A 23,731-nucleotide genomic window follows, 5' to 3' on the forward strand; every position below is an offset into this window, starting at 1 on the left:
GAAGAAGGAGAAGTCGAAGAGATAGAGGGCGATAGATGGTTATCATGTAGTATCTAAGGATTCATTCCCATTGGAAGAATTAGACATGGAACACACGAGTGTTGGGCATGAGCGTGGGTTTTGGATAATCCGATTAATTGTTGGGTGGGTCGCAATTTTTTGTGTGGCTGGAATACTTTTGGTATTTCACATGTTCGGCTGGATTTTTTCCCATCCCATTTTGGTTTATTTTTTAATTTTGCTATTGATGATAAATAATTTGGGCTTTTTTTATTACATTTGAAAAGACCCCTATAATTTATAATACACTACATATTACATATTTTAATTTTAAAAAATAATCGAGTTAACAACATGAGATACTATGTTTCAAAATATTATTACTTTTTCTTTAAATATAATTATGGTGAATATACTAAAAACATAAAAGATGCTATTTCATTTACACTATTTGGATAATATAATTTGAAAACATTTGATGTAGCCTAAGAAATAAAAGGAGAGAAATCTTCAATAATAAAATCAAATCTTTATAATGATTGAAAAAATATCAATGCAAGAAAACAATTCCTCTATTTATATAGAATTAGAAATCAAGCTAACATTATTTTTTAAGAAGAAAAACAAACTAACAGTAATCTTAATTAATCATATAAACTAATCATATAAACTAATCATAATCTTAATAAACTAACAACACTAATCCTAATCTTAATAAATTAATAAAATCAATCCTAATCTTAAAGATTGGACCAAGATATCCTACTTTACTATAATCTTACTAAATTAATAGTTTTAATTCCAATTGCCTACAAAATGCATTTGAGGTTGATTTTGAGAGGGTTAATAGTATTTTTTAGAGAATTAGCCCTTTTTTTTGTATTTGGTAAAACAAATTGAGAGTAAATATATTAAAATCACTTTTAAAACACACGTATGACACTCTTTAAAAATAATAACCTACAAGCTTTTAAATTTTTGTAAGATCATATTTCACTTTTTAATAAAATTTAAAATTTAAAATTTATCCATCAGCATTAAGATTTATTTTATATATTTCCATCTTTCCCAAACAACTAAAGTCCTAATTTTTTATAATTTGAATGCAGCAATTTCTTTAATGTATATATTCTTTAACAATCATAGCAATTTCCACCTTTCTCACACAACTAAAATCCTAATTTTTTTTATATTTTGAATGCAACAATTTTTTTAATATATTTTTTTTAACAATCATAGCATATTGTTTTGTTTTTGTTCTCGTTTTTTCTTTAAAAAATTAAAGCTATTTTCCTTAACCATTAATCTTCAGCAACAAAATATAATATTTTAAAATAATTAGTTAAAAATTATAAATTATAAAAAATACAAATGTTAATAATAAGTTTATTATATATAAACCAAAGTAATTATTTATTTATTTATCAATACGATTTTTTTTTGACAAAACACTATGATCAATTTGTCGAGATATAAAACTAAAATTACAAATTGTTAGACAAAATAAGCATAGCTCGACTTACCTAGTGTTCGTATTTTCAACTTCATAAAGTTCGATTTCCCCTCCCACTTAGGCCACATTTACCCGAACTGAAACATAATCCATCTATGGTAAAGTAAAAAGTGTGCCTCATTTGATTACATTTGTTGTTTTTTTACCTATATTCCGTAATCGTAATAAATTATGGAACCCGCCTCCAAATCTGTAATCGAAACACGCAATCTAATTAAGAAACAGATGGGGTGCTCAATTTGTTTGTGCTTGAAAATTACGTTAGACCCACTACTTTTACCATTACCATTATCGTTACAGATATTGTTACAGTATGAGAATTATGAATATGTCACGTTTATTGTTACATTTACCTTTTGTTAGGGTCAAGTAGTGACGATAACAGTAAAATATGACAAATTCATGATTCTATTCAAATACGATCAAAAGCATCCAATTATATTTATGATTTAGTCCTATTACAATTACACTAATTTTTATCATGGATTGATGAACGTGACATTGCACAAAAAAAGTTTATTTTAAATCTATCACCGAGAAAATTTTTCATACTACCTCTTTCCTTATTTGTCACAATAATAAGGGGGTGTTTGGCTCACCAACATGAGTTGAGTTGGTATAATATACCAACTCATTGTTTGACCCACCAACTTTAAATGTTGGTGGAGTCTAGTTGGTATATTTTACCAACTCACCCCAACTCTCACTTCTTCCCATGTTTTCAATGGCTATACCCATCAACCATTGTCACACTCCGAAAACTAACTCTGGGCTTCGATAACCACCTTCGATGACTCCAACGACCAACTTCGGGCTTCAACAACTACCTCCGATGACAATTCCAACGATGAAATTCGGACTCCAACAATCACCTTAAATGACAGCTCCAACGATCCACTCTGAGCTCCGACAATCTTCGTGTGGCTAACTCCGACAACTAATTTTGGTCTCCGAAAATCACCTTTAGTGACCCAACTCTAACGATCACCTTCACGCTACCAACTCCACAACCAATTGGCTCCGACAACAAACTTTGACTACAAACTCCGATGAAAATCACCTTCAATGATCACTTTGAGCGAGCAACTCTGACGACCAACTTGGGCTTTGACAACCACCTTCAACGACAAAACTTCGACAACCAACAAATACCACCTTCATGCGACTAACTTCGGGCTCTGACAGTCGCCTCTGACTACAATCTCCAGCGAAAAATCATCTTCGATGATCAACTTTGACGATCACTTTCACCCGACCAACTTTGGGATTCGAAAACCACCCCGGATGACAAACTTTGACAATCAACTCCAATATACCTTCATGCAAACCGACTTTAGCTTGACAACTACCTTCACTACAGACTCCAGCAAAAATCATCTTCGATAATCAACTTTGACAACCACTTTCGACTACTATAAGATTGACGACTATTAAAGTATGTTGTAGAGTTGTTGATTATATAAAAAAAATATTATTTTATCTACATTAAGTGCAATATTTATACGTAAAAATTTGTAAAAACATATTTTTATTTAATTGAATTTACATATCAAATGAGTGTTAAGAATATTTAGATGAAAAGTATATAACATATAACAAAAAAAATCTTAAAATGATTTTTTTTGTGGAACATTTTATAGCAACAATTAGTGAAAAATAGAGATTTGTTCTTTGATGATCTTCCAAATTTAGAGGAAATTAAAGTGAAATTGTTGAAGAAATGTGATGATATTCTATTGGCTGATGGAGGAAATTTAGTTAAAAAAATTCATGACATAGTAAAAATATAGAGCAACAATAGGAAGAAGAAGAAAAAGAAAAAGATGATAATGAATTTCATGGAGAAAAAATAGTTAGAATCAAAAGTTTTGATTTCGCTTTAGTTTATCATTTTATTTAAACATATTTATACAAGAAATGTAATAGGTTAATTGTTGTTCATTGCTAGAAAAAGAAAAGAAAAAAGAAAAAAAAGATAAAAAGAAAAAAATTTAAAAATTAAAAAAAATTGCAATCAATATTTTATTCAAATAAAGATGAATATAATTATTGAATAAAAAAATTTCAAAACAAAAATAGTCATTATCAAAGCATATTATTAAATAAAAAAGTTTAAAAAAACTATATCAGATACCCACATATATGAACTCTGCACCCCAAACACTTACCTATGAACTGGAACCAAATAACTCTATACCTCAAATAGAGACATATGAACTCCAGACATCTTATCTCAACTTTGTATTCCAAGCTGTCCCTAATATTTTAGAATTATATAAGATGTATAAAATAAATAAATAATAAATTAACAAATCCTTTAATACCAGTTTGACTTGACGTGAGGAAGTGGTACTCTGCTAGTGCTAATTTTTTTTGGGTTTCGAACCGAAGTCTGACAATAAAGGAGAAACGAAGGTTCTGGTTGTGTATTAAGAAGAAAGAGATGAAAAGTAAGAATTTGTCGGAAATGACGAAATTCATAGAGTGGGAAATGAGAGTGAAACGAAAGAAACCACAGCTCCGACCCCACTGCATTCAATATCAATTTTCTTCATGGTAGGTAGCCCAATGCCCATATGCTCTTGTCTCGTCTCTTTTCCCTCTTTTCCCACCTCATTTCTTTCAATTATTTCTCAATCTCTGCCACTGCGAATGTGAGGTACAGTTTAAATGTTCCTCAGTAGCCAGTGGGTGGTTGTAGGTTTGCTTCACCTCCCCCTTCAATTTATCTCCCCTGTCTCCATCACTATAAATACTTTTTCCCCCTTCTTTTGGATTTATTTGCTTCTTTTTCTGCGAATTTCTTGATTTTAGGGACAAATTCGTGATGGGGTTCTCACTGTTTATCCAAAAGTAATTTACCCTTTTGCTCTTTCCCCACTTTTTCTTTCATGCCCCAACGATTCTGGGATCTTCTTTACTAGATTTTGATTCTGGGTATTGAGACAATATCACTGAGGTTCTGATGGAAGCGACTTCTCCAGTTCGTCGTGTGCTTTTCATCTCCGGGGGTGCTAGTCATTCGGTTGCTCTTCTTTGTAAGCTACTTTCATTTCTCGGCTTCATCTTTTTGTCTTGTTGTCTGGTAGATCAATGTTCTATCGTGCTGATAAACAAGACTTCGATGAATTTATCCATTGGGTTTCGATTAAAAGAATCTTTAAGTAGTGGGTGTTAGTTGACTTAGAACAGTGAGTTGCCATTTTATGACAAGGGTTGGATCTTTTGCTCTGCTGGCTTTTCTCGATTTCGTGGGTCTGTTGTCAGGTTCAATGCCTTATTTTGGGGGTTGATCTCTAAACGATTCTTATAATTATTTTTTATTAGGTTGATTATTTTGGACTGGACACACACTTCGAGCCCTTCTTGTATATTTAATTAATCCTGACTTTGTTTTGGCACCTTTTGTTGGGTTGTCTTTTTGTGCCTGCTTTTCTTTTATTTTTTTTTTCCCTCAATGACAGCTCGGTTTGCTGTAAGAAAAAGTGACAAGGAAGCACAATAGAATTTTGAAACTTATGCAGTGTGTTGCTATGTCCCCAATATATAAAAAAAAGACAAAATGTATTGTCATTAAAGCTCAGATCTCTTTCTGATTATTGCTTATGAACAACTTTGATCAATTATGAGGTCCTACTCTTGAAGTATATGACTATTTAAGTCAACAAACATTTTCTTAATTATTTCAATAAATTTCTAGAATGACCCAATGGTGCTGTCCCTCTTATCTCTCCATCTCTCTGTCTAACTTTTCTCTCTTGCCCCGAATATCTGATCCTTTAATCATGTTCGATACTGTTTGTCCTTTCCATTTGCAAACATGGTACGTTCGTGATATGCCAGCCAATGGGAGAGCTTATGGTAAACTCTTGGCTATTAGGGCACACCTTGTTCTACCTCTCTTTCTCTCTCTCATTTATTTTATTAAATACCCAAGCTTTCATTGAGAAAGAAAAAAAAAAAAGAAAAAGAAAAAGAAACAATATGAGGGCATACAAAAAAGAAAGCCCAGAATAAGCGGAGGCCACCTAAAAGACAAGCCTCCAATCAAGCAAGATAAAATTAAGCGAACAATTATACAAAAAAGGCTTCCTAGTTGAAGCCCACAAAGAAACATGGAACCTAGTGAGAGACCAATCAAAAGGATTAAGTTCATTCTCTTTAAAGATTGTACTATTCCTCTCACTCCATAGCCCCCATGAAATAGCACACCTTCTCCCCAAAGGGAAGATGAAGAAGGAATTCCTTCATCATCTCTCTTACCATAAAAGCTACGTTCTCTCCTTTACCATCTGTTTCTTTTTGGAAATTGATCTAATGGCTCATATTGGAATTTAGATGGAGAAGGAACCTATGGCCTACAAAATTGAAGTTTAAAATCATGAAATCTACCACCCATTTGTTTTCAAAGTAGTGGCATGCTTGAAATGGAGTGTAGGATCAAGTTGGGATTACCTATCATATGAGCAGTAGCACCAGAGTCTATGACCAATTGTGTAGAGGATGAAAGAAGACAATGACTTATGTTACCTGAATTAGCAATGGTTGTAATAGGGGCATGCGCAAATGATGAAGAAGATGCTTTCAATGATATCTGGTATTGTTGAGATTTAGCAAACTCAGTGATAGAATGAACAATGGGCCTTTTAGACATACCATGGATGAATTGAGACTGTAATTGAACCACAGTAGACATCACATGGTCTTGTTCAACCATTTATGAATAACAAATGTAGAGTTGCAAAATTTAATCCGAACCCACGAAATCAGACCCAATAGACTTCATAACTTCTGAAAAAATCTGTTGAAAAGCTGAACTAAACAAGGTTTCCAATAAAAATTTGGTTCTTTTCCAAACCGACGTCTATCACCAGCTGAATATGACCAAAGCAACAACACAAATAGGTCAAGAGTAGCAGATGACGGAAAAAACTAAAAGTCGGAGAAGATTTTAGCCACGCATGCACTCTCACGTGCCAGTGCGTGGGACTGACAGTAGAGGACTACGACGGTGCGTGAAGCTCACTCATTCATCAGATGAACGTCGGACCACCACGGTTTTGTAGATCGGCGGTTGGGCTTCCCTTTGGAATGAGTGGTGTCAAAAAATAACGTAAAACTAACCAAACTTGCAATGGCGGTGGATGGTGATCACACTGCAGATGCCATATGGCGGTGACAAGCAGAAGTGTAAACCCAAACACTTCCCAGAACCCTAAACACAAATAGGTTCTACACTCTCAAACCCTAAGGTCTGCTAAACCCTATTGGCTAGAGCTTTGATACCATGTTATTGTGATATCAAAATATTGAAGAATCTCATTCATTCTATACATTAGAGTTTAATATACACGAAAGCCATAGACTATAGTGAAAAGACAATATAGGACAAGAAATTAATAAGCTCCTTTATTTACATATATACTCTAACAATCCAAACACTTGACTTCTCCTTTGGATAGATTGACTTCTAAAGCATTATGGAAGTCAAAGAGCCTAAGACGTGTCAGCATCCCTGTTTGGATTATGATTTTTGGGTCTTTGAATTGCTCTTTATTCAACGAAAGCCTCCTTCTCATAGCTTGTCTCCATCTATTTGTCCTCTTTGTATGGCTGAAAGTGAAGATTTGCAGCACCTTTTTTTTTGGTTGCTGTTATGTTCAACTATGCTGGTGGCGTTTGCTCTCTTTGTTCAATATCAGTTGGGTATTTGGTGAGGATTTTGAATTAAATGCGGTTAAGATTTTGGTTGGTTCAGCCTTGAAGCCTTGTCCTTAGTGGATTTGGTCTAATGCTGTTAAAGTTTATGCTTGCTGAAATTTGGTTCGAAAGGAATCAAAGGGTTTTTTTCATGATAAATCCATTGCTTGGATAGATCGCTTTGATGCTGCTCGGATTAATGCTTCATCCTAGTGCACTCTCTCTATATCTTTTGCTGAATTTTTCATTCAAGATCTATGCTTAAATTGGAGTGCCATTATTTTTCCAGCTTGATGCTTATTTTGTGTTTGTATTTGCTCTTTGTTGAATTCCTTTTCTTTGGATTTATTCTGGTTTCTTCAGTTTTGATATTGTATTTGGTACTTTATTTGGTATCTTGTATTTTGAGCATTGGTCTCTTTTCACCTCTTCAATGAAAAGAGTAGTTTCCGTTTAAAAAGAAGAAGAAGAAGAAGAAAGAAAAGTTTGGTCCTTTTTGTGGTTCCTCTTCTAGAAAAGCATAAAGACTCACGACAAGGTCTGAAAGAAGAAATCCCACATCTACCTCCCACAAGCTGCCTGAGGAAGGACGAACCATTAATTTTGGCCGTTCTCTAGCTACAGATTGCTAGAACAGATTGTTCAATCTTTTTGGATTGACTGTTTACATGAAATGGTTAAGGTTGTGCATGAGAGATTTTGTGATGGTGGTGGTTAAAAGGCAAAGCCATTTGGAAAAAATGCGACTACAGCCACCCTTTGAAATATATGGATGTAAAGGAATTATAGAATATCCAAAGAGACTTGAAAAACTTCTCTTCGGGTTGCTCCTACTCTACTCTTTTTGGACTAAACTTCCCCAATAATTATTTGTTGTTTCCTATAAGTGTTATTAATATGGATTGGAGTCCGTTTATGGATTACTCATTTTGATATTTCAGGAGGACGTGCGTTCTCTCCTTGGCCTTTTGTGTATCCTATTTTTTGGTGTGAAATGTTGTATCCTATATATAAAAAAAAGAGGTAATTTGGTTAAGGGTAATTATCTCACAGGTAGATAAGAACTTTTGATATGGGAGTTTGTATCCTTGAATTTTCTGAGGTCCTGTACTCTTTCATTTTATTCTCAATAAGAGGTATTCCTTATAAAAAATACATGAAAGATACAGGCTTTCTGTTCCAACTGTAGACTCCAAAGGAAAAAAAAAAAAAATGGAAGCAAGAACATGACAAAGCTCTAGGATCTTTTTGTCTCTTTTAAAGGGAGAAGTGAAATAAGAGATAGGATATCACCTGGTTTTGGGAATTCCCCCCAAAGGAGCATTGTAAACAATTCCAGCACTTTGTAGCAAATGCACAGCTGGTAAAAATATGAATTTGTGTTTCTGCGCTGGAGAAGTGAATTTGTTAACTAACCAACTGTTTTTAAAGTATAATTGGCACCTCTCTACATGTTTCAGTTCTTTTTCTTGATTTCTTTCCTTCGTACACATTGATTCTACATGTCACAATTTTACCATTCGACATGGCTGTCAGCCTCATTTAACCATATTTTGGATGTTGTGCAGCTGGAAATGTTGTTTGTTCTTGGGGACGTGGAGAAGATGGTCAATTAGGTCATGGAGATGCTGAAGATCGACTTTCACCAACACAATTGAGTGCATTGAATGGCCATGAAATAGTATCTGTTACTTGTGGAGCGGATCATACAACAGCTTATTCTGAAGCACGTACAGAAGTTTATAGTTGGGGATGGTAAGTGATTACGTTTTGACAATCACTTTTAAAGCATTCGGTTTACTTATTAGCATATTTATGATAGATGATCTCTGCAGAAGGTCAATGCCTCCATGGTGTTATCTAGTTACTTAGAATTGATATTGCAAAAGAACTTCTCTCTCTCTCCTTTATATATGTGTGTGTGTGTGTATATATCAAACAGAGAAATTTTGTTAAAAAGGACTCGACAAAAACAGCCTGAAGGCTATGAGGATAAGACATCCCTAGACAGAAGGGGAAGGGTTGAACAAAAGGCCTCCAATCTTGGTTGGTAGTGAAACCAATCTTCTGGCAGGTGATTAGTCATCAAAGCGCTCACGCATATATATATGTATATATTATAGAAAATGAGGTTGCTGAATGCAAAAGTTCCATCTCATAGAAGTAGTTAGGCCTTATGTTCACTAGTAATGTTCTGAATTTTTCAGTTGCAATTTTTACTGCCACCTACTTAGTTGTAGGATGCCTTCCTGGGTTCTTACCTTTAAGACCTCTCTTCACTGCCCAACGTGTCAAACGAGTGTACTGTGTTTGGCCTCTCGGTTTGTTTCCTTGTAAAATAGGAGAATCGGAAATGGAATGTTTAGTCTTTGAAGAAAAGCCAAAGTTTTGTGGAATTATGCTGCTAGAGCCTTATTTGTGGCTCACTTCAAAGAGAAGGCTGTGAATGAGTATTTTCTTTTTGTTTAATGTACAGTATAAATCTTCTAGTGGTGCTCCAAAAACAAGAATGTCTTTTGTAACTAGTCTGTCTCGCGATTTTATTTTACAGGAAGGTTCTTTTGTAGGTTTTGGGCTGGGGATATCTCTTCCTCTGGTCCTTGGGCTGTTTTTTTGTGTTTAATACAAGCTCCTGTCTCATATCAAAAAAAAAAAAAAAAAAAAAAAAGAAACCCATAAAGAATCACGTTGACTGGATTTTCATAAACATTTTAACTAGATTAAAATCCTTACTTTAAACTCATCCTCACCTGTTTTGAATTTGGTTTTTGGGGGACACCTTGAGTTGGGTTCTTATTTAAAGTTGGTGAAGTTGCAATATTTTAATAATATCAGGGACCTCTGCGAGGTTTGGTCCTGTCTCATATAAAAAAAAAAAAAAAAGAAAGAAACCCTAAAGAATCACTTTGACTGGATCTTCATAAACATTTAACTAGATTAAAATCCTTACTTTAAACTCATCCTCACCTGTTTTGAATTTGGTTTTTTGGGGGACACCTTGAGTTAGGTTCTTACTTAAAGTTGGTGGTGAAGTTGCAAAATTTTAATAATATTAGGGACCCATGCGAGGTTTGGTCCTTAGTAAGATTTCATATGTCGCTTTGGGCTTTGGAATCGAAGGTCTTTTGTAATTATTCTTTTGGAAACATCTTACCTAGTTGGAATCCCTTCCATTAGAAGGGGTGTTTTAGTGGGCTTTCCCCCCTCCTCTCCCTCTATATTCTTTCATTTTTCTTCAATGAAAGTTGTTGATTTCATAAAAAAAGGGATGTATTTTATTCTTATTGACTATGTTCTTGAACTTGATTTTCAGGGGTGACTTTGGAAGGTTAGGTCATGGTAATTCTAGTGATTTGTTCACACCGAAGCCAATTAAAGCATTGCATGGTCTTAGGATAAGGCAAATTGCTTGTGGAGATAGCCATTGCTTGGCGGTAACTATGGAAGGCGAGGTGCAGAGGTTGGTAGATTTCTCAATTCTTACAAACGTTATTTTATCTGTTGCTTTACTAGAGAAGAAACTTTCTATTGTTCTTATGAAGTTCTGGATGTTACAACCCTAGATTTAAAGGGAAGAATTTTGTACAAATAAGGAAAGACAAGTAACGTAAAAATTCCTTACGGGAAAAATAACCATATAAGGAAAGAAAGAAAAATGGGACAGATTGAAAGTGGGATAATTTTAGAATATTTCCATAATAATCAAACTCCCCCCAAGCTGGATTGTATGTTTTAATACTATTCAACTCGACTCTTATTTATTCAAATGAGTTCCTGAATAGGGGCATTTGTGAGGATATAAAAAATTTGCATCTTGGTTGACATGTAATTAAAGGTAATGCTTTTGTTTTCGAATCTCTCTTTGATGTAGTGACGATCAATTTTCACGTGCTTAAAATGAGCATATTTGAATGAGGTCTTTGGGAATACTTAATTGTGGCTTGGTTATCACAGTAGACCTCTATTAGTGCCTCCAATGTTATATATAATTTAGATACGATTTTTCTGATCCATATTCCTTCACAATTCTCTTGTGTAAGGGCTTTTAATTTAGCTTCAACACCGTTTCTTAACTGTTAGAGTGTTGATATAACATTAAATTTTGCCTTCATCCATGAGCAAGCTTTTGGGTCAATCGGTGATTTAACATGGTACCAAAGTAGGAGGCTTAAGAAGGTCATGTGTTCAAACCCCTACAATGTTATTTCCTCCTAGTTAATATTGATTTCCATTTGTTGGGTCTTCTTGTATTTCAAGTCCACGAGTAAGAGAGAGTGTTAATGTGTTGATATAATATTAAATTTACCTTATCCATCAGCTTAAACTTTTGTGTCAATTGGTGATTTAACATACAATTGTGTGTTTTTTACTTTGCCACGTTACCAGGTTGCAATAGTTGCTAGTTGTTGATCTTTGATCTATTATTGAACTTGTGCAATCTACATTAGTGATGACTTTATTTGACAATTTTTTTGAAATACAATCCTTCTCCAAGTGTTCCCTTTAGGTATCTTATGATTTTATGGCCTGCCTGCAGTCGAATTGGCTTACATAACTAACTTCAAAACAAATATCAAGTCTAGTATGAGTGAGATATATAAGTTTTCTAACTAGTCTTTGATACTATTCTTTGTTAGTTAGAGCATTTTCTTTGCCAATGTTTTAGTGAGGATCAATAGGAGTACAGTACATAGGTTTACACCCAAGCATTCTTGTTTTCTTTAGAAGGTCAAGAATATATATTTTTTGGGAGATCCACAAACCTTTCTTGAGCGAGCCACTTCCATGCCTAGGAAGTATTTTAGTGGTCCTAGATCTATTACTTTAAACTCTTTTGCCAAGAGTGATTTTATGTTAGTTATTTCTTCCTCAGGGTCAACTATACGAATAATAAGCATCCACATAGACAATAATCATTAGTATTTTACCTTTTTCTTTTAGGAATTTTCCTAAGGAACTATTAAAGTAGTCTTTGAGACGAAGTGTTCGAAAGTCTTTCAGAAGATGCTCTCCCTTCCTCTATGTTTTCAGCTTTCATTCGTGTTCCTTTGCTAGTTTCTCTAGCCTCAACCTTTCAATTTGTAGCTGATTTCACCTGGTTCTGTCATAAAAACTTGGATGAATTCTTTGCTAACTCTGAAGTTAGCAGACAATGTTCTTCAAAGGGAGACATGCTAGAGCATGTGATGCCTATAGGTATTGTGGTCAAAGATGTAGAGACCTCTAGATGTCCCTTTACTTTACCATTGACTCTTCGTCGTAAGATCTTGAAATATGCAATAACCAAAGAAGTGGACACAACATTGAAAATCACGAGCAAGAAATTGATCAAATTAAAGGAGAATTGTGGTGAATATAATATCGAGTATAAAGAGATAGTATGAAGAGACCTCTAGTACGAGTGAGACTGGCTGTGCCTGATCCTAATATAGGAGTGGTGGTTCCATCCACTATAGCGACCTTTGGTGAAGAAGTAGATGGAAAAAGGTGAGAGAATAAATTGGGATTACCGTCATATGATTTATAGTGCTAGAGTCAATGACTCATCTTGAAGTGGAGGAAATAATATATTTAGATGTGTTACTTGCCTTTGCAATGGCCATAATGGGAGTAGAAGATCATGTTGTCAACAATTCTTGATACTGTCAAAATTTAGGTAACTTCTCTGCAAAAATTGTGATAGATTTTTTAGTATTATTAGGAGTAGATGCAACATGTGTAGATGAAACCCTCTGACCCTTATTCTGCTATTTTCTACTGTCACGTTTCGTATGACTTGACTTATGATATAGTAGACATCTCTTGAATTTGATCGTTGAGTATTGGGATAACCTTTTGAGCTATTTAATCCAACCTCCCTATTACCTTGATAGTCATTTGTGTGCCCAACCACTAGGAAGCACAGGCACATGTCCGATACCGACACGTGCTTGACATGTGTTAGACACACAATTTTGCTTTATTTATTTTATTATTTTTTTTAAAATAATAAATAATTTGACACGCCAAGACATGCTCGGACACGTTTTATTTTTTATTTTTATTTTTTTTACTTGGTTGAAGTAAGCCCAAGTCCACTTTTGTGCTATCGGATGTTGGAGAGCTCCAGCTGGCTTCAGTGATTATCAGGATGGTGATGGCTTGCGATGGCAGATCAGTGGTGAAGGGAGGGAGGCTGAACGAAATTGGGGAGGAGAGTAGAATAGGGGGATAGAGGGGAGAACAAATCGGGGGAGGGGAAGATAACAACAGCGGCTGAATGGAGAATGAGATGTTAGGGTTTTTTTTTTTTTTTTTTTTTTGGTTTTAATGTGACTACACAAGGGAGAATAAAATATTAGGGTTTTTTTTTTTTTTTTGTTTTAGTGTTTGTTTGACTTTTAATGCGGGTTTTTATGGGTTATTGGTCTTTTGTCTTATTTAGTTTTAGTGGGCAATAATTTATTGGTTTCATGCACCATTAACATTTTAAACTAAATTAAACTTTTTTTAAGCAACTTAATAAACGACATATTTGAAGTTACTTTTCATTCACAACTTTTTATAATTATGTATAATATTTTGTAAAAAATAAAGTATTTTGGGTTTTATCTTTTAATATTATTTGAAAAAAATAAAAAATATGACGTGTCCCCCACATGTCGTGTTCTACATTTTTAGAAATTGGTGCATCGTCGTGTCGTATTGTGTTGCGTGTCCCGTGTCCGTGTCCATGCCCGTGCTTCTTAGCCCAATCAAAGCACTGCAAGACTCAAAGGACATAATTGCTTGTGGCTTCTTTGTACAAATTATTCTTTGTAGGTGGCTGCGACAATGCTTCAGCCTCATGTGATGGTCAAATGAGCACCAAATTCTAGAGTTCTGTAAATTGGCGTCTAGGCTTCCTTGGGGTATGAATGGTGTTAAACAATGACGATGCAAGCTGACCAAACTCGCCGTGTGTTCTGGTAATGACGGTGGAAATAAGTATGGACAAAAACACTTCACAAAACCCTATGAAATGCAAATGGGTCCTAAACTTCAAACCTAAAGGTTCACCAAACCCTAATTAACCTAGGGTTCTGATACTTTGTAAACGCTAAGGTTTAAGAGAATCGTAATTATCTACTTCATTCACTAAAAAGGTATATATACAAAAGTATATCAGAGTAACCTAAGTAAGAGAAGGTAAAATGACAGTAAATGAGAATATGACACAAAATTTACAATAATATACTAAAACAAATATTAGATAGTCGTATATGCCTGTGATCACCTACCATTGCCACCTTTGGCCATTGATCCTCGTGGTCGACTTCTTTTCTTCCTTCTTCCAAGTTGTCAATTTCCTTTTTTCTTCCTTCTTTCGGCCGTCGTTCCTCTTTGTCACTCTCCACCATAGCCTCCACTGATGGCTGCAGATATCTTCGAACACTTACCCTTGACGCCTTGCTCGTTGATCTTCGCTGTGGTTCGTTATGATGGAAATCCAGAGTTGCATTCAAAATTCTTATTTTCGCCTTTGGAATGAGGAGAATGGGTTTTTTTTTGTGTGGAAGATATGAGATACAAACATAGGATAATCCTTTCTCTCTCCCTTTTACGTTGGTTTGAAGCTGATTGGTTGAGCTTTTGCATCTCCCAGAATAGTCATAGATTGTGGAGCTTCAGGAGTCATTTGATTATCTAAGTTTAGATCCTCCTATGGAAGGTGGTTTGAGTGGGCTGTTTGGCCTAGCACCGGGGAAGAATGAATATTCATGTCCTAGCTAGCTTTAACAAGAAAGGATGGTTAGTATTTTGGGAAATGGTTAGAAACTTTTTCTCTGAGCTTGTCAAGTTGAGAAACTTGAACTTTAATTTTGTTTGTTTTCATGAAAATGATCAGCCTCATGAGGAATTGCAGATCAGTAAGTCAAATTTGGGAAGTTTTGTGGAAGTGAATTGCCAAACTTCCAAGTCGAGGCAGTCTATTGGTTCAGTTGAATCAAATTCTAGCTCTCCATGTTTTCAAGAGTCCTTTTAGGTTCGAAGAGAGTGAGGTTTTGGATTTGAAGTTTGACTTTGTTATTGTAGTTACTCGACTGCTCGCACATTATCCCTAGAAGAAAATTCAGTATGCTTTGGAAGATTATTTCTAGTCCAAAATTTCCATTAATACCTTTATGGATGACAAGGCTTTGATCAAGATTGATGAAGATTTTGCGAACTTCAATTTTAATGGTAAATGATAGCTTTATGGGGACTTGCATCTAAAATTGGAGCACTGGTCCAATAACTCTCATTGTCATCCAGAATTTATCAAGAGTTATGGAGGATTGATTGGGATTAAGAATTTACCTTTGATTTATTGAAAGAAATTAGTCTTTGAAGCTATTGGGCAACATTTTGGTGGTTTGGTGGGCAGCTCTTTATAAACTATTAATTGTTTAAATTGTTCCAATACAATGATAGAGGTGCAAAACAACGGAGAAAAAAGAACGAATGGATCTTGTAGGATTCCCGAGAAATTCTTCGATTTCTTCCGGAAGCGGATGATTATTCCCCTGCTCAAACAAAAAAGCCTTTGGAATTGAAAATGCCTTTCGGATTTGTGCCAGAAATTCCCCGAATTGGTTTGCCATTTCCATAAAGGATATAATTGACAACTCTAAGCTCCAGATTATCGTCCACGGAGGGTGAGTCAGGGCCTAAGATCAGGCCGAAAGGCGTAGTCGATGGACAACAAGTGAATATTCCTGTACTACCCCTTGTTGGTCTCGAGGGACGGAGGATTGCAAATTTTGATTTGAGTAATTACATTATGAATTTATAAATATAAATGAAATTCATCAATACATTAATTTGTGGTTTTATTCCTATAGAGATTGTTATTAAGGATCCAAATAAGAGATTTCTCTTTTTTGTTTGGTGATATTGTTCCTTTGGAAGCTCCAAGTTTGAAGTCTTTTAAGTCTGTATGGGCTGGCAATTGATCTTCCAGCCCATACAGAAGGCCAATCGTCAAGTTCGGCCTTTCCCTTTCACACCTACGAATCATTGAAAAAAGATTCATTAGGTGGCCTTTCCTCTCCCTCTACCTTACCTGGAATTAATCCAAAAAATACAAGCAAGGCTTCCATCTTAAAACCTTTTCGAAAACACTTCATGAGAAAGAAAACTTCCTTCCAAAACGGTTGGACTTCCCTGCTGAATGCAGACATTTTAGAAAGCTGTTGCATCAAGGTTCAATTACCTTCCGACTCCTCTTCCAGGTCAGTATCTCATCCCTCCCATCTCCGCTCCTTCTCCTTCCAAGATTTCAAAGTCCTAGACTCACAAGTAGCCTTTATAAGAGGCTTATTCGACCCCCCAACGGAATTTTCCAAAGGTTATGACTCAGATGAAAACTCCCTACTCAGCATTAGCAGTGAGGAGAATGGCAGCCTAGCCTATGACTTCCTCCAAGAAGAAGAATACCTTGATTATGAGCAGCAACAAGACTTGCACTATTTGTTCCAACCTGAAGAAAATTTCAACACAGTTAGTTTCATCAATTCTTGCATCAATCCCATCGAAAAAGAAGATATTCCAAGCAACCTGATTACATTGGTAGAGGATAGTGGATTGATTTTGGGTTAATTACAAGAACTCAATATGAAAATCATTTCATGGAATACTAGAGGTTTGAATGATGCTTCCAAAAGATTGGCAGTAAGAAGAAATATCAGAAAAGTCAATCCGGACTTGGTCATGATCCAAGGAACCAAGAAAAAGTCTTTTGACACCAGATTCATAAAAGAAATTTGGAGTTCCAAAGATATAGGGTGGGAGTATGTGGAAGCACAAGGTCATTCAGGAGGCTTGTTAACCATGTGGGATGAAAGTAAGATCACTGTGACAGAGGTTCTTAAGGGAGGCTACTCTTTATCAGTTAAATGCATTTCATTATGCAAGAAGACAGCTTAGGTCATAAATGTTTATGGCCCTACGGATTACAAAGAAAGAAAGCACATTTGGCCGGAATTATATTCACTTTCAGGGTATTGTTGTGAGTCTTGGTGCATTGGAGGAGATTTCAACATCACTAGAAGGATTCAAGAAAGAAATCCAACAAAGAGATTAACAAAAGGGATGAAGAAGTTTAATAAATTTATTGATTCAACAAAATTATTGGAAATCCCCCTTGGAAATGGCCAATTTACTTGGTCAAGAGATGGTCCTCCAGCTTCTTCTTCACTTCTTGATAGATTTTTGGTATCAAATACTTGAGATGATATCTTTGCAAATATTAGAGTGGTTAGAATGGCAAGAACATGTTCAGACCATTTTCCAATCCTTCTTGAAACTGGTTCTTTTGAATGGGGGCCATCTCCCTTCAGATTTTGTAACAGCTGGTTATCCATAGTAGAAAGCTGTAAAATTCTTAAAGTCACGTTGACAGTGGATGTTCAGCAAGGTTGGGCTGGATTTGTTATCTCTATGAAGTTAAGAAAAGTTAAAACAGCCCTTAAAGCTTGGCATGTAGAGTTTGAGAAAGCAAGAAAATCAAATGAGGAAGTGCTATTAAGAAAATTAGAGGAAATTGATCAACAAGTAGAAGCTTATGACTTAATAGATTCAAACAGAAGTTTGAGAAATGTGTTGATGGCTGAACTTTTTTCCCATTATAGAACAGATGAAAGAAATCTAAGACAAAAAAGCAAGCTGAATTGACTAAGTTTAGGGGATGAAAATACAAAATTCTTTCATAGATTTCTGGATGCAAAAAAAAAGAGGAATCTGATTTCTGAGCTCATAAATGATCAAGGAGTAGCAACCAATTCTTTCAAAGAGAATGAAGACCTCATCTTAGATTTCTACTCCACTTTATATTCCAAATTTTCAGGTCAAAGAACAGTGCCTCTCAACCTGAAATGGTCTAAAGTTTCCACGGCCGACAATACAAAGTTGACAGCAAGGTTCTCTTTAGTAGAGATCAAATCTGCCCTAAATCTGTTAGGTAAAAACAAGGCCCCTGGGCCGGATGGTTTTACAGTTGAATTCCTTCTCAAATTTTGGGATTTCTTCAAGGATAAATATCTAGAACTTTTTGAAGACTTCTACAATAATGGAAAGCTAAATTCATGCATAAAAGAAAACTTCATCAGCCTTATTCAGAAGAAAAAGGATGCTACTCGGGTATGTGATTTCAGGCCAATAAGCCTAACAACTTTGTCTTACAAATTAGTAGCTAAAGTGTTAGCGAAAAGACTGAAAAAAGTAATGCCAAGTATAATAGAGGCTTCTCAAAGTGCTTTTATCGAAGGAAGACAAATTTTAGATCCCATTCTTATTGCAAATGAAGTGGTTGAAGACTACCGTTCCAAGGGAAAAAAGGGTGGATTCTAAAACTTGATTTAGAAAAGGCCTTCGACAGGGTGGATTGGGAGTTTCTTGAAAAAATTCTGGTTGAGAAGAACTTTGACTCAAGATGGATTATGTGGATGATGGGCTGTATTAACACAAAATTCTCAATCTTCATAAATGGAAGACCTCGTGGCAGAATTCAAGCTTCAAGAGGAATAAGGCAAGGTGACCCTCTTTCTCCTTTCTTATTCCTACTAGTCAGTGAAATCCTAAATGCATTACTTTCTCAGTTTCAAGAAAAAGGCAAGTTTGAAGGTTTTATTGTTGGCAAAGACAGAATTCATGTTCCTATCTTACAATTTGCGGATGATACTCTAATTTTCTGCCAAGATGACAAAGAAAAACTCAGCAACCTAAAGAAAATACTTGAATTATTTGAGTGGTGTTCGGGGCTGAAGGTAAATTGGGAAAAATCAGCTTTATGTTGCATCAATATAGACCATTTCAAGTTACAATCAGAAGCAACCCTCTTAAATTGCAAGGCTGTCCACCTCCCATTTATGTACCTTGGCCTTCCTCTAGGGGGATATCCTAAGCAACTAGCTTTTTGGCAACCAGTGATCGACAAAGTCTAAAGCAAACTGGACAAACGGAAGAGAAACAACCTCTCAAGAGGGGGTCGTGCCACCCTATGTAAGTCAGTTCTTTCTCATATACCAACTTACTATATGTCACTTTTTCAGATGCCAGAAAAGGTGATTCAATCTCTAGAAAGAACATTGAGGGATTTTTTTTGGGAAGGGCATTCCGGAAGTAAAATAAACCATCTGGTTAAATGGAGTTTAACTTCACGGTCCCAAGAAGATGGTGGACTCGGCATTGGGTGCTTGAAACTCAGAAATTAGGGCCTTCTAGCAAAATGGGGGTGGAGGTTTTTCTTTGAGGTCAACTCACTTTGGAGAAAAGTTATTATAAGCATTCATGAAAGAAGTAAGTTTGGTTGGCATACCAATGGTAAATTTTCCAGCAGCCTTAGAAGCCCATGAATTAATATTTCAAGATTTTGGTTAAAAGTGGATTCCTTGGCAGCCTTCAAGGTTGGTAATGGTGAAAGAATAAGCTTTTGGAGAGATCCTTGGTTGGATTTGGTTCCTCTAAACATCTCATTCCCTAATCTTTTCTCTATCTCCACCAAACCCGAAGGTTCATTACAAGATTATTGGGATGAGATTTCAACATCTTGGACTTTTCACTTTAGAAGACTGTTAAAGGATGAAGAGGCAGAAAACTTCCCGCTTCTGTCTGGAGAACTCAATCACTGTAAACTTAATTCAATTCCAAATAAAAGGTGGTGGTCTTTAGAACCAAGTGGGGTTTACTCAGTTAAGTCTCTTGTAAAGCATCTATCTTTCTCCTCTCCAATTGGTCAGACACTAGAATCAACATTATGGAAGTCTAAGAGTCCTAGAAGGGTGAATATTCTGATTTGGGTCATACTGTATGGCTCTCTTAATAGCACAGATATCCCCCAAAGGAAGTTACCTACTCATTATATTTCTCCACAGGTTTGCACTTTTTGTTGGGTAAACTCAGAATCTCTCTTGCATTTGTTTTTCCAGTGTGTTTTTGCAGAATTTTGTTGGACATCCCTCTTCAAATGCTTTAATGTCAGTTGGGTTCTTGATAATGACTTTAAGGCTAATGTGCTTCAACTCTTAATTGGGCCACGTCCGAAGAAGAAGCCAAGACTTCTTTGGACCAACGCAGTTAAAGTTTTATTATCAGAAATTTGGTTTGAAAGAAATCAAAGAGTATTTCAAGATAAAGCTTCTTCTAGTTCAGCTAAGTTCGATGTCGCCCATATCAACGCCTCCTCATGGTGCTCGCTTTCCAAAGCTTTTCAAGACTTCTCTTTACAAGACATCAACCTCAATTGGAAAGCCTTTATTTTCCCACCCTCTTGATTTTGTAACAGCATAGTAGTGGTCATTATTTTCAGTTTAACTTTCAGATAATCATTTGGTTGTAAGCCTTGTCTTTTGCAAGGTCCCCTTCATTTTGTACTTAGCTTTGGATTCTAGTATTTCTTGGAGATGATGAGAATGCTAGGGAGGTGTCAACCTAGTTGAGATGTCTTAGTGCATTTGCTGATCCGTTTTGTGCTTTTTAGCGTACTTGTTTGTATTGCACTTTATGTTTGTTTCCTTCTTGTCACTTGTAACATCTTTCATTATCTTAATGAAGTGGATTGTTTCTTGTTAAAAAAAAAAAAAAAAAAACTCTATTGATTGGGCAGAATTAGGCAAGTAATGGAAGATGAAGAGTTTAATTTGGATGATGATTCATTCCGGTGCAAGTTACTTTTCATTTTGGTAACAGCGGTTCTTTCTCTCTCCGGTTTGGCGATATAGTTGCTGTGGACATGCCAAGTTCAAGTAATTTACTTCCTGGCAAATTATCATATAATGACTTTTCTACTTCGATTTATTTAAAGAGGATAAAAATGGTAATGGAAGATGAAGTTTATATTTTGTTGAATATGGTGGCTTTGGTCCTAAGGTAGATGCTCCTTTTCTTCCCGTTGATAGTTTTTCTCCTCTGGAAGAGCCTCCAGAAGAAGTTAAAAATTCATCATCTCAACCTACCCTGAGTTCTAACAGGGTGAAGTCAAGACTCATGAAAGCTTTCCCACAGCATTATTCTTGAAAGAAAGAAGTTCAGTGTTCTTGATTGCCAAGAGAGAAATTCTGATGCTTTAGAAGAGTTGTGCACTCATCTTTTGATTTCTTCATCAGTCACTTCAAAAAATCATCAATTTTTTGATCCTAACAAGTTCTTCAAGCAATCTATTATCTCTCTCCCTAGATCAGATGTTTAGTTTATAAAAGAGGTTTCTAACCCCCCCTTCTCCTAAAGAAGTTTTTTCTTCTTTCGACAATGATGGGGAATCATTGATAAGTGTGAGGAGTGAAGAAGTAGAAGTTCTTACGGAAGAATCAGTGCATCAAGAGTTGCTATCAGAGGATATTTTTGCAGAAGTTTATTATCATACTTTTGCAAGTAAAGACATTGATTCACTTTGTTTAGTGTCTTTTTCTGCCGCTTCTCCAATGTTTTCTTCTTTGATCCCTAACTAATTCGCTTCTTTTGTTAAGGTTTGCAGTCTTCAGTTGTGGGCAATTCCTTCTAGTTCTTCGAGAGTTAAAGTTTAATGGTGTTCATCTTGTTTGTTTATATCTCTTTGCACTTCCATGGATTGTTCGAGGAGTTTTTTTTTCCCATTTTTGTTATTAGAGATTTTAAAGTCCAATTGGCCTTGAGATCTTGTTTCCCTCTCATAAGGGCATTTTTCAGAGTTTTTGTTCTTTTGCAATGCAATCTTGTCAGTTTTTTTGGTTTGGCTTGGTTTGTTTTAGTTGGGTTTTGTCTCTTAGTTTCTATTGGGGCTCTCTCAGTAAATCTTTTGCACTTCTTAGTTGATGGTTTTCTTCTTTTTGGCATGTTTTCTTCATCAGTTGTGTTTATCTCCGATATTTGTCTTCTATTTGGAGTTCTTGTATTTTGGAGTAGTACTCTCTTTTCATTATATCAATTAATATTCATTTTCACTTGTTAGGCCTTAAATAAATCCCACAAGTGAGTGGAGTGTTAGAGTGTTGATATAATATTAAATTTGTCATCACCCATTAGCTTAAACTCTTAGGTTGATTGGTGATTTAACACTTCTATTTGACTTCATCAATTTATTTATCATATTCTGGAGCTTTGCTAAGGTCAAGTTACACTGTGATCTTCATTGGAACTTCTTACAATTTATATGAATGACTTGGGTAGTTATCTGTTTTCCTAAATTTACTTCTGTATATGTATTATTTTATTTTAGTACTTTAAATTGTGCCTTACTTTGTGTTTATTATTGTATATGGTTGAAGTTGGGGAAGGAATCAAAATGGTCAACTTGGTCTTGGTACCACTGAAGACTCACTTGTGCCGCAGAAAATCCAAGCATTCGAGGTAGATTGTTTTTTGCTATTTCAAATGGATACTCCTGTGATGCGACTTGTGCATATAAATTTTCTGCTCTATGATCCAAGGCCTCTCGAGTAGATAAACTTTGATCATTCTCTTCTGTGGCCTGATTTTGAACTAACCTACTGGCACATTTACATTTAAGAAGCACAGAATATATCAATTGATAATGAGAAAAGAAAAATAGTATTTGGACTAAAATTTTAATATGATATCCTTCATTGGAAATAAATCACATACAGTTTTATTCATATATATATTTTTTGCAGGATTAAGTTTTTGCAAATTCTTTAAAGGGGATGTGACTTTTTTAAGGAAACAAACCTTTTTTGAAATAATGAGATGAGACTAATGCTTAAAGTACAATATCTAGAAACTAAGAGCAACAAGAACTAGAACAAGGGATCAGCAGGTGCACCCAGGCATCTCAACTAGGTTGACCTCCCCATAGCCCCCTCATCATATCCATACAATCTATCCAAGTGGACAAGAAATTGGAACAAACACTCAAGACCAATACACAAAAGCCAAGAGCACCATTCATCGAAGCTACAGGGGAACTAAGCAAAAACAAAACAAAACAAACTAAAGCAAGAAGGATCACTAGAAGAATTAGGACTAGTAAGCTGGTAATATAAATGCCCTCCAATTTAAACTTATGTCTTGAACCGTGAAGTCCGCAAAGATCTTGGACAAGTTTCCCTAAGATGAAGCTTTAAGACTTGCTATCACATACCGGTCCAGCCATGGAGTTTTCAGCTAACAAAACTTTGACTTTGATACTTCACAATATTTTAGGGCCAGTTTTCAGCAAAGGATCAACCAAAACTACAAAAATTATCATGAAAGGTGAAAGGGGACAAGTTGAGGGAGACATTCATGGAGAAAGCTTTCGATGCACTAAAGTCTATGCCAAACAATTATAGATTCCATGACTCATTAACCAATCCATGATAATAACTCATCATGGACTCTTGGATTTCCAAAATGCTTTCTCCAACTCCTTTTCAAGAAACAATTTTCATTTCTGAATTATAGGCAGAAAAGTTCAAACAAATTCTGATAAGGAGAGGAGGATCAACCAAAGACTAAACCACATTCTTCGACAATGGACTTCAAATGTGATGGGATTTTTGAAGGATGTAGTGGAGAGAAACAAGCAAACCCATTATATTATCTTTC

The 23,731-nt window shown here is 35.4% G+C and overlaps 1 protein-coding gene across 11 annotated transcripts in view; it reads left to right on the forward strand.

Annotated features, from left to right (window-relative positions):
- Positions 1 to 3,941: 3,941 nt before the first annotated feature.
- Positions 3,942 to 23,731, forward strand: part of UVR8 (Regulator of chromosome condensation (RCC1) family protein) — a 53,730-nt gene continuing 33,940 nt past the window's right edge. For 3 of the 11 annotated variants that reach the window (XR_016528152.1, XR_016528153.1, XM_090311516.1), the window contains exons 1-4: positions 4,084 to 4,551; positions 8,782 to 8,968; positions 10,527 to 10,673; positions 22,453 to 22,534. Coding sequence is in view for 5 of the 11 variants with exons in the window: in XM_090311516.1 (XP_090167642.1) it covers positions 4,479 to 4,551; positions 8,782 to 8,968; positions 10,527 to 10,673; positions 22,453 to 22,534 (489 nt within the window). In the remaining 6 variants the exon portion in view is untranslated. Of the gene's footprint in view, positions 4,552 to 5,229; positions 5,375 to 8,781; positions 8,969 to 10,526; positions 10,674 to 22,452; positions 22,535 to 23,731 lie in introns of those variants that run through there. The other 8 variants (XR_016528150.1, XR_016528151.1, XM_039026726.2 and 5 more) reach the window with 7 other exon arrangements.

The sequence above is a fragment of the Benincasa hispida genome, chromosome 3 (assembly GCF_027475165.1).
Source record: "Benincasa hispida cultivar pf3 chromosome 3, pf3_genome.v1.1, whole genome shotgun sequence".
In the NCBI taxonomy this organism is placed as follows: Eukaryota; Viridiplantae; Streptophyta; class Magnoliopsida; order Cucurbitales; family Cucurbitaceae; genus Benincasa; species Benincasa hispida.